The sequence below is a fragment of the Streptopelia decaocto genome (assembly GCF_964273445.1).
Source record: "Streptopelia decaocto genome assembly, chromosome: 3".
Taxonomy (NCBI): Eukaryota; Metazoa; Chordata; class Aves; order Columbiformes; family Columbidae; genus Streptopelia; species Streptopelia decaocto.
This window is the reverse complement of record NC_138656.1, coordinates 92,761,074-92,773,563: the sequence shown is the minus strand read 5'-3', so window position 1 is coordinate 92,773,563 and position 12,490 is coordinate 92,761,074. Positions and strand designations below refer to the sequence as shown.

The 12,490-nt window shown below is 32.9% G+C and overlaps 1 protein-coding gene across 1 annotated transcript in view; it reads right to left on the bottom strand.

Annotated features, from left to right (window-relative positions):
• The window catches only part of EYS (eyes shut homolog), a gene marked incomplete at its 5' end in the record, with an annotated part of 687,713 nt that overhangs the window by 544,292 nt on the left and 130,931 nt on the right, over positions 1-12,490 (bottom strand). The window contains 4 exons of the mRNA XM_082048968.1: positions 1,605-1,718; positions 2,158-2,271; positions 3,427-3,540; positions 5,247-5,369. Coding sequence (XP_081905094.1) covers positions 1,605-1,718; positions 2,158-2,271; positions 3,427-3,540; positions 5,247-5,369 — 465 coding nt within the window. The remainder of the gene's footprint in view (positions 1-1,604; positions 1,719-2,157; positions 2,272-3,426; positions 3,541-5,246; positions 5,370-12,490) is intronic.

Sequence of the window (12,490 nt, the reverse complement as noted above, 5' to 3'; positions counted from 1 at the left end):
AATACTCCATAAATAGAACAGATATTCCTATATAGCTTCTACCGCTAATATATCTACTTTTCTTAAAAAAACAATTCTGTCATCTGTAATTAGTGCACAAAAAGGTATTTGTTACAGTAACGTGAATATTTCCACACAATTAGAAAACATAGTTTAACTACCCATTATGTTTGTTTACTGTGAATCTGTTTAAGACTACATTTACAGCAGTTAAATACTAAATAAACAGATGGTGTGAGACTGAGGTAGTTTTCATATTAAACTAATTCTTCTTCTATTTATACAATCGTAAGTCTAGGTAACATCAATATTAAAAAATTATCTTGAAAGGTATAGAGTAAACCTGTAAAGAAGTAAACAGTCTCAAAAAAATCTTTTATTTCAATAAGAATACTGTAGATTCTAGACACCCTGTACCAAGAATATTATGTTTTCAGAGAATCTCAGTTACCATTTATGAATCTTGCCAGCAGGGTTTAACTTTTCGATTGAGAGTATTAGACACTGCTGGCTTCTTGAAGGATGACTACAGAAATGTTGACTTTCTGAAATTTTAAACACTTATTTAAATATCTAAATGAATATCAAAGTCTTCTGAAAATCTGGCTCATTGTGAAATGAGCACTTAAAAGACCAGTATTTCTAACCACTTACTGAAAATTATTTCACATTGTTCTGAGCAGAGGCAATTCTGATACTGCAATACTCATTTACTTGTTATTATACTAGAATTTAGTCAGCAGAACATAAATTAAAACTAATAAAAATTACAAACTGAATTTTGACCATTAACTAAAATAATAAGAACAAACACTGGAGCTCACTCTTTTCTTATGAATGATGAATTTAATGTAACAATTTTCCCTAAAGGGGAAAAGCCCTGCTGTCTCAACATACCAAGAAAATTGCCTTTTAATGATTATTCTGGAATCCTAAGTATGTATCATTATATTGAACTGCAGGAGGAAAAATGTGTTTATATTTAATGTATAAATCAACAAGCCTCTTTAATTGAGATTATCACTTCAACCAGATTTGCTCAAGAACACCACACAATTTGTTGTTTTAAATAATCTAAGCAGTGAGCATTTAAAATTAAACCCCAAAATTTCTATCAAAAAGGTCACAATAAAGCTTTCATTTTAAGTGTATTTCCTTTAAAAGCATCAACAGAAATAATCACACACCGTTTATGGATTCCAAGATAACTATAAATTGTTTTATGAGAGTGAAAAAATAATTTAGAGAATGACATGACCAATCAAACTAGAGAGAAAAATGTGTAGAAAAGCAACTGATCTTTATGATGGCAGCTTAATGGGCATATGCTGGTCATTTTGTAAATAATCTTATTCTGTTAATGAACTGATTTTAAAGTATCTGTTTTGATTAATAAATGAACATTATTAGTAGATGTATTAACAAAGTTTACTTCACATTAGTTGCAGCCTAAGGCATAATTGGCTGGTCACTTTGAAAGCTTTGCTTGAGAAAATGAAGGACTAATAATGCTGTAGGAAGAGTGAAATAAGTTCAGACAACTGACAGAAATGCTTTCTAAAGTTAATTATGCTTGCTTTCCTGTCTCCCTGGGTGTTCATTACCTTTAAAGGGAGCCACACATTGGCAGAAGTAATTACCAGGTTGGTCAATGCAGGTGGCTCCATTCTTGCAGGGAAATGAAGCACACTCATCTATATCTGTTTCACATCTTGCACCTTTGAAAAGACGAAAGATTTGAACATTTAGTAAGACAATTTCTAATTCATTTGCACCACAAAAATGTCAAGCAACTTGTGAGGAGAAACTAACATAAATCAGCCAAATAAAGAGCCACATATACTAATGTCAGCATCCATTTAATTCTTATCAGCATGAATACATAACAGCCTATTTCTGAGTTGCTAAATGGTAACTAATCTTCCCTGTGTGTCGAAGCTTTGAAGGCCTTTTTAAATGCAGACTAATTTATCTTGTGCTATTTAGTTTACAGATGGAGTCAGTGTTCCAGTTTGTTGGAATGCAATGAAACATTAGTCCAGGGCAGATAAAGAGAAATGAGAAGGAAACAGAAGCAAATTAGTCAATAATGTCTTAATAGATGCTTTGTGGACTACCTTGCTGTGGAAAACAAAGTTTGCTATGAATACGACTCACCAGTAAAGCCAGGAAGACAGGTGCATTCAAAGCCACCAATAAGATCTGAACATGATGCATTATGAAGACATGGAGAAGAGTGACATTCATTTATATTTGCTTCACAAGTAGTGCCTGCAAATATGCAATCAAAGGGGAGAAGAGTTACTGCACAGTACACATAGTCAAATATCAACATTTATTTTAACTGAATATAGCTCACATATTGGAATCGATTTGACATCCTTTTTATATTAAAATTTGGGCATCTGTGACGGTAAGTTCATATTTTTAAGGTTTAAGCTCTTCACTAATTTTCACAAAAGATTAAAAGTACAGTCATTGAATAGATTCCTAAGGCTTAAAGCAGACAATTTTCTTATTATGTGAATACAGAAGAGTAGAAAAATAAATACATTGAAACATAATATACTGCATTGCAATAACATGTGAGGAAATATTTCTAGTGTTCATGAGAAGACAACAGGTGTAGTCCCAGAAAATGCAAAAATAAAAATAATTTAGACAAGAACACTATTTGTTCCAGTATATATTATAGCTACCATAACTGCATAGCTACTTAAAGTATAAAATACTCAATTGTTAATATTTCTGAGTGAACTTAATTTTTTATCATTTAAATAATAAATGATGAATGACATCAATGGTGAGATTTGGGAAGTTCAAAGAATTTTAATACACAAAAATGCAAGTGATAGTTGTTCAGAATATAACTAGCAGTATAAAACAGTATTTTGCCCTGTGACATTTGAATTATAGATTGCCTTGTATTTCAATGATTAAAAATCCATGAGCTTTAAAAAATTATGCTCTAAAAAGAAAATGGATGCGCTTTAAATTCCTAATATGAGCTGAAAGTAAAGAATAGCTGCAGATATTAATGTATCCACTTATAAAAGAAATTGTGTTTTTCATAGAAATTGTACAAATATGTCAGAAACGAAAACTTTCCCACACAGCTTTTTTCTCTGATTCCATTATATTAGATCTGTCCACAATTTAAAAAGCTTACAGGAAACAGTATACGCTATTTTCAAAATTTCACTGAACCCCATTGATTCATTTTCAACAGCTAAGCCACCAGCCAGCAGAAAACACCTAGTTCCATACTGTCTTGAAAACAAAGTAGATAACTTTAGTAAAGGTGCACTTATGCTAAATTTATGTGATTATAACCCAGATGACCCAAAAATAAATATACATGCAACTCATTCAAGATGTTAAAAATTGGTATAAGATGCAAAGTTATAGTTCTTTGGATTTTAATACCTTGAAATCCATCCTGACAGATGCAACTGAAGGCATTCAGATGATCAACACAAGTAGCTCCATTGTGACAAGGGTCACTAAGACACTCATCCACTTCAATCTCACAGTTATTACCTGGAAACAAGTGAAGGATTTTCTTTATTAGGAACATACAGCTGGCAAGTCACCAATGCAAGCAGCAACAACAAAATGAAGTAACAGAGGTTATGTACAGACAGCTTTTACCAATGAACTGTAAATTGTCTTTGGGAAATCAATTTATTTTTGATTAAAGGCAAAAGTGAAACATATACATCATATATAATGTTCAACAATAACCTGATGGGAATTTTATAGATTCACTTATAAATGTACATATCTTCATATTTTAAGGGCAATAAAGTCATGAGTTTTCCTGAAACATCACAAAAGAGTAAGTATGATTTCTAAGATAAAATATTAAAATATAACAGTCTTTTTATATAATTTCTTTTAATTTATGTATTAATTTCTGGATTTGTTATGAAGATCTCTATAGGAAATGTTAGGAAAGTTTTCCATTATGGCCAAATATTTTAATACATTTTTTTGAAACTAATAATAATAAAGTTAGATATTGCCATATATTTTTAAATATATGGAGAAAAAAACTATAGATGCTTATTTGTAGTTGAGAATGATGTGCTTTTTTTTTTTTTGCCTTTGAGGTAGAACAAAGCTCATAAAGTATTTATTTGCATTTCTCATTTGAATTATCTAAACATATTGTGATGGTTTCAAATTTATTGCTACTTATACCTAAAAGTTTGTTTCAGAGGGGTTTTGAAGGCTTTATTTGGCCACAGAAAAAGTATAAAACAAAAACAATAATCTGCTATTATGTAGATATGAGTATAAGAATTTAAACAAACATTTCAATAAGACCTCACCAAGAATTATCACAAGTAACATCAAATAATTTTACTTTCTATTTTGATGACAAAATAAACCAAGCATAGAAACAAAATATAGCATTTCATTATATTGGAGACAGAAATACTACAGCTATTAAACTACATATTATTTCATCAAGATCATCTGGTTGCCCAGGTCCTCCTCGAGCATTGAGAGACTTTAGAGTCATCCTGTTCCTGCTTTAGGAGCCCTGTCGAAATCCCTGAAGTTAGACAGGGTGGATCTGGGTTGCAGAGCTGAATTGCAAATAGGGAAATACTACTGCACTTGGGTATTTCATCATACAAGTGATCAAAAAGATCTGACTCTGTATCTAGAAAGGGGTTTTTGTGTGTGTGTTGTTTGTTTGTTTGTTTGTTTGTTTGTTTGTTTGTTTTAAAGCACTGTAATCAGTGTTAATCTGTGACAGTATGCTGGCATAACCAAACTAATTTTAATCTGGTCAGACTCTATACTAATGATTACGACCTGCAGGGTAGGTTTAGGGATGAGTAGTTAAACCTGCCTAGGAATCTTGGATGTATATTTGGCTGTTGAGGCCCCTGTTACTGCAGCCTTATTGTTACAGGAATCGCAAAGCAGATAAATTAAGACCAGCTTGCGTGTGGCTGGGAGTTGCAATCACGTCAGTGTAAGACAGACACCCTGTCTAAAATAGTATAAAGTAAGAGTTATTCAAGTGGAAACAGTCCCTTGTAGACAATATTTTTTACAGTTGACTACTCTGACACAGCCAAGTACTTTTGTATGCCTGGAAACCAAAGTTGCTTCTGCCTGACTCAGAGACGCACTGCAAAATTATATCTATTGCTACTTTTGAATAAATTTCTTTTCTGTGGTTTCAGACTGGCTTAAACAGCTGTTAAACAACACTCTTTTGAACCCACCTATAAAACCAGGTGCACAGAAGCAAAGATAACCACCCAATATGTCTTTGCAGATGCTGGAGGTACCACATGGTTGTGACAGGCAGGCAGCAACATCTGCTTCACAAAACTGACCAGTAAAACCTGAAGAAAAATGGAGTAACAGAAGACATAAAACTTTATTATCACATTTAGTCTGAGAAAGGAGACAAATGAGAGACTAAGTACTTCTGCGCTCTTTAATTATATCTCAAAATTTATTTAGGATAGAGTAAAATATTCCAGATTCTTTGAAAGTTTCAGTTTCATATTTAAAGCTAATCTAAATGGAATAAAAGAACATTATGATAAAGCCATACCTGCAAGAATAATAAAAACCATTCAAGATACAATGTGTCTTCAAGAGAATTTGATAAATGTCAATATCTTCAAGTGGTTTTATACAGATATTCCTATTTTTATTGATAGTGATTGTGATAGTGATATTGATAGTGATAAAAGTTTCTTCATTTTTTGTGTGGTGTTCTGTACAGCACACTAAGAAAACATGCTGTATTTCCAAGCCACAAAAGAAAATTGTGCCAATGCATTCTAAGGCAGATATTACAAGATCTGACAGTTTGACAGATATCGATATTGATTTTTTGAACCAGTTAACTTATAGCTAATAAGAAAGACTGAGCACCTTTGTTTCCTGCTGAGGGCCATATATGCACAAAAATTAAAAAATAAATTAAAAGATAAAACATGAATCTGCATTCTACACTTAGGTTATATTTGCCATTGTATTATAGTTTCTGAAGCAATCATCCAGCAAGAAAATCACATGGTTCCTTGAAGACAGCACCTTTATTTTTGAACATACACAATAAATAGTTGGAAGTAAATGTTTTTTGTTTCACAGAAAAATGGCTTTTTTCAAACAAAGTACATGTTTAATTTAATTCATATAAAACAATTAAAAAATCAATCGTGTGTGGAGCTAGGATCCAAGTACTGAATATAAATGCCAAGTTTCAAACTTAAGACATTTTTGTTGTAACTTTTGTGATAAAAAAATCAGTGCGTTAAACTATAAGAAGTATAGTTTTGTTTTCTTCTATTAACCAAGCACTTTAAAAGTTTCTAAAGATTTTTAGATTCTTGCAAAAATAATGTTACAGCAAAAATCAAAACAGACTGGACCAATTTATTATAATTTAACCATTACAGCATGAAAAGCCACTAAAGATTTAAACTACAGATTTGGTTCAGTGAACTAAATATAACTAATTCCAATGTCTTACAAACTTGGATACCAAGTCTGGCTGAAGATCTGAACTTCACATTTAATTTTAAAAAAGTTTCATAAAGAGATGCTGTTGCCATGACAGATTCTAGTTGGCCATTGAATTGCCCTGTATCTGACCTTGAGTTCATCAACATTTTACACAGTAAAGAGAATAAGGAAGAATCCTTGGTCAAAGATGTTCAAACAAATTTGTTCCTATAGCATGCTGTGATAGCTTTAAAAAGTAAGCATAACCCTGTTTTTATAGCATTACTATAGGCTATAAATGCATAAGCATTACTCTGAATGGACATCGAGTAATAAATTATTACAAAATTTTAAAAGTTCAGTCCTGCTTGGGCCTAGTTTAGCACAGTCTTCAAATTAAAGGAAGTATAAACTATGTCCTTAGGATATGACTGAAGAGCTCCTGATCTGGGTGATTTTTTAGTTTTTGAACAGCTGGTTAGATGAAGTAAGACAGCAACTTCTGACCATCAGGGTAAATTGCTGAAACATATTGCAGTTTAGAAACCTTGGCTTGTATAACAAGTCTTTGAGGCATAAAACCAAGACAGTGCATATTAAAACTGCTTTACACATGCAGTGACTTTGGTTTCTAAATCAGTAGATGCAGAAAGGTGTCTTCAAGCTATGTTTCTATTCCATCTCAAACACCAGCTGTACAGCTTTCTCACACAGCTGAATTTTTCTTCCCTGTTGATTGCTATTAAAAATTTAAGCATGTCTCTCATTTTTGCCTTCATAAATAGACGTTAGCATCTGCTTACTGAAGTACTACCTAAAACTAATATAAAAATTAAACAATAATGGTAGCAGTATACACAGATATAACTGTTATGTGTGGTTATGTGACTTTCATCCAGATGGAGATACTGAATATAGAAAAAATGATATTATTTTATTTTTGATAAACAAAAGCTAAATATTCCTAGTAACTTTATAGATTGGAAGTAAATATTTTAACCTATGTATGCATTTATTTTTGTGTTTTGAATTAATTATCAAAGTATTGCAACATGGACGAATATATCCAAACTTACTATACTAAGTTGAAGAGCAAAGGATGGTGGTTTCAGGACTCAATTTTACTATTAAATATCTGGTTTTGTATAAAGTTTCTCATCAAAATAGATTCAGCAGCAGTACTTAAGAATATAATATTTCCTATAAAAAAAAGATTAGCAAGTGTTGGTTTATTGTTGTGCTACAAACACTCAAAAGATACTTTATTAATTTAGATAATGGAAATTTAGCAGCAGAGTTTTAGGTGTGGGTTTTTTTTTGTTGTTTCCCCCCCACCGCCCCCCCCCCCCCAAAATGTCGCATTTATATTCTTCAGACATTTATTTCTGACAAACCCCAATGCCGCATGAAAAAAGTGATTTTTACTAGTCAGACTGTGACACTTAAACTCTCCAGGGAGATCATCACACTGTGATCCATTCTGACACAGTCCAGCCACACAGTGATTTATGGCAATTTCACTACATGGCTCCTTATATTCTGAATGACAGGTACATCTGAAGCTATTAACTCGAACCTGACATTAAAGGTTATTGTCGGGGCCAGGGGGTTTTTATGTGCATTCATTCACTCTTATTGAACAAATATTACTTCTGGGGAAAAAGTTATAGGGCTCCTATTAAAATCACAGCTTGGAAAAACTTAAACAGATAGAAAGAAACAAATGTCAGATTTTAATAAATTAATTTAAAACTTGGACAGTATTTTTACTGTTATTAAGATTCTTTCATACTAGCGGGTTGCTAGTTTCTCCTTGTTTGCCCTGGATGTGATAGTAACATACAAGACATTTTATTAATTTGAGTTTTGTGATAGAGTGACTGTTATTGATTTTGTCATTCAACATCTGTCATACTGAAAAGCTGGTTTTGCTTGGGTCCTCTAGAATTTCAAATGTAAAAATTGAGCTTATTTCAAAAATTATACAAAATGTAAAAATTGTAAAAAGTATTCAAATAGTAGTAGCATAGTTGAACAAAATAGAGAAAAGTTAATAAAGTGGTCACTTTTGAATGAAAGGGAAAAAATGCTGCTTTTGCCTCAGAGCATAAAAGAGAAAACTGTTTTATTATGACAATCTGCTCTAATAAATGCATTTGATCATTGTGTTGAAATAACCAGTCATAAGTATAAAAGACAAAGTGGAAGATACAACTTTCTCTGTTGTATCCTTCTTGTTTATAGGCTTTCCAGAACTCAGAACAAAACTCACTAATTCTTGGTAAAGACAATTTGAACTTTGGTAATTAAATTAGAATAACAGAATTACTCTCTAAAAGTTTTAAAACCTTCATATTTCAAAATTAAAGAGACTGAGAAATGATGCACATGTAACATTAAGAAAGCTTTTATGTTCTCTGAAGGCTCCTCATTTTCACAAGCAGACTTCGTGATCTTACAGCTGCAGCAATCTGAAAAATGCTATTCTGTTCTTGTGAGAAATTCAATTGTCATTTTATTTTCCCATCTAGCTCAGGGAAAAGTCAAAACTTGTGTTTATGCTTACACATAATCTGAAAGAAAGCTAAAACATGTTGCAAGAATGTGCTATCATGAATATTTAGGATATTTTTTACTTCATTTTTTAACCTACATATTCCATTCCAGAAATAAATAGTTAAATATTCAAAGTAAAATAATTTCAACAAATTTACAATTTTCTGCCATTTGGGTTTGAAGTGAAGTGTTTCAACAGTTTTAAATATTTTGCGAAGTTTTCTCAACTAAGTAGTAAGTGAAAAAATAAACCAACAACCTATTCTAAGCCAAAAGTCAGTTTTTATCTCATCATGTCAGCGTTTTCTGATGAAATAACATTCCATTGCATATTCCTCAAAAAGTTCTGCAAACAGCTAAAAAGTCACCATTAAAACTCACTTTGAATTTTATATTATGATTTTCTGTCAGGAAGACTGAAAAAATGTTTTTTCAGCAAAAACTTGTATACATCATTTAAGCTCAGTTTAGTCTGGAGCGGAATCTTAAACAGCAGTCAGTCCACCTTCTGCTTACTACTCACTTTGGTATCAACAAACACCCAAACATTTTAAAATATTCTTGACACCACAGAAGTTCTTCCTCAGTTTTATTAGGTTGCTTACTTTAAACACTAATGTGACAATGATGGCAAGCTGATGTACTTGTCGCAGGAAACAAAAAGAGATTTCATCTAGGTTGCAGATAATATCTTCCTCCAAGATGGATTTGCTCTAAGATCAATTCTGATTCAGATAGTTCCCAGTGGACAAACCACCCACATAGACCTTGCAGAACTAGAAGCACGCCATACACCAGCCTGAATCCACATGCTTTCCTGGCCCTCTTCTAGGCTTTTTACTAAGCAATTGCTGTCGTCCAATTTATTCGAGTCACCTTTGTGCTAGAGTAGAAATTTTTGACCCAGGAGCAGTAATTTCCCTTCACTGATATATTTGCAGGTGCTGCTCAACCCTGGAGATTCATTTTTACCTACACATGGTTCAGTTATGTTTCTACACAGGAGAGATAAAGGGCACTACTATTTCCATTTCATGAATGCAGTCCATTATGGAGTCAGACTGAAATTACAGCTTAGTATGAACTCTGTGTACCTGAATGTAAATTGTTTGGAATATTTACAAATTAAAAAATAGTCAGAATAAACTCAGTTCTCTAATGGTAACAAGCTGTTCTCTATTAGTTTAGCCACTATTTATTGAACGACAGTGCTTTTCTGATAAAAGTCTTTGTTCACCAATGAACTCTAACATTATGGATAATAATGACTTTTTTTTTTTTTTTTTCCTGTGTTTCGTGATCAAAATCTGAATACCTACAGTTCCATACAGAGGCACAAATCCTTTACAGCAATAAATATTAATAGGCTTTGGGACATGGATAATGGTCAGCAACAGACACATTTCAGTCATATCATGTGGTGCCTGTATGGCAGGTCTTCATCTTAAAACCATATTTGAAGTACTGCATTCAGCTAGGTTTAGCTTAATAATTTAGATCAACTTCTATTATTCACATAAGGAATATGATGGCAAGGCAGGAAGGGCAGAGCCTCACTGACAAGAAATACATTCCCATAGTACCCAAATAAGAAGAGCTGAGCTGGTGAAATCCTGGTAACCAGGGTCTGTCACGGTCCAGTGATGACCAAACAGTCTGTATTAAGGTAGGTCTGAGATGAAGCTGGGAAATCAAAGTCGGGAAGGCAAGGTCAGATTGGTAGGAGCCTACTGGTACACTGACATATGGCAGGAACCTACATCTCTTTTTGCACAAGCAGAACTGATCAAATATCTCAACATGGAGACCTCTTTTTCCTCAATATCAGGACATTGCTGAATGTCATTCAGCTTGAGCTTTCTGGATCCATTTTTGCAGACTACTGTCTGGTTGTTCCCAATTTGTATCTATTTGTTTATGACTCCTGAAGAGAATGCGTCTTAGCTCAACTGAATCTTCTTTCCTTTCCAGACCATTAGTAGAGTTTTTACCTGTCCCTCTCCCAGCTTGCTGCCATCTTCAAGTTCAGTCACAATATTTCCAAGGGCATCATTCAGGTCATTGATGAAGAGCATTGATGAAGAACATTAGTGGACCCAAAACACTTGCAGCAAAATACTTTTCCATACTGAATCACTATAATCTTTTACTATTGTTTTCAGTGTGTTAAGTGTCATTTAGTGCTAGAGACAATATCCCCTTGGTTTCCTTATAAAAATGCTGATGCATTTAAGATATATATCACCTAGTTCTTCCTTATCCAGGTTTATTACCACCTGAGAACAGAAATTGCAACAGTTTCACACATTTTGCTCTTGAGAAATCCATGTTACCTAGTGACTGACTGTCATAATTTTGTTGATTTCAGATGCTTATAAATAGTTCATCTTTATATTTTTGTTTAGTGTTTTTCCAAGAGTTCAAGTTAGACCTGACAGTTCTATACTTCACTTCTGCTCTTTTCTACTTTTCTGTTATTTGACCTATCCACAAACCAACAGCTCTGAAATTGCTCTGAATAATTTCTAAATACCATGGCTGTAGCTGTGGCTGAACAGACCTTGAAGTATGCATTTTCATCTAAGCATTTTCTAGATTTTTTTTTTTTTTTCTGGTCAAAGATTTTCTTTTTAGACAATGTAGTTGACTTTTTTGCTTAAGGTCAAGAAAAAAAGAATGTTGAAAATGTCTTGGCATCATATGTCAACAACTTTCCTTCTTTGTTAGGAAGTATAATGACACTTTCTAAATAATTGCTCAAATTTTAACTATACATTTCCTCCTTCTCCCATCCTTTTTTTTTTTTTTTTTTAATAAACTCTGCTGCTAGTGATCTTCAAATTTCTCTGTAAGATCTCTGATTTTTCTGTCACTTTATTTCTCTTCATTCTCCCTCTGCCTAGAATTTATTTCTTCCAGTGAGGGCTAATGAGTTCATCACTTCTTTCTTAGCAGCCTAACTTGAATGACCATTTCTACTGCTTTGGACAAGCTGGACCTTAACCCATACAATCTAATGACAAGATGTAAGAGAATTATCACTCTACAGTGTTTTTCTTTCAAAAAAACTCTTCAAACCTAGGAAAAGGACCACAAAGGCCAAACACAGCTTCCAATACTGTAGAAATATTTTTGGCAGTTCCATTAAAAGATGGATTAGACCTAGAGAAAAAGGATTCAGTGAGAACAGTCATACCCTATACATCTTACAGAAATACAGCAGAAGACTTACAGCTATTACAACAGAAGTTTGATTACTGTACCACAGCAGGCAACCTCAGATTATTATTTATAATACACTAAGAAACCAGAGAATAAGATTTTATTCTGATGGTGTGTGCTTGGTGCCTTGGAATTTGTCAGACTATCTTATCATTTTGTCATATGATACATTAGAACAAGACCTAATCCTATTTTACAGCTGCAGAATAATATAGCCACAAAAGTAGAA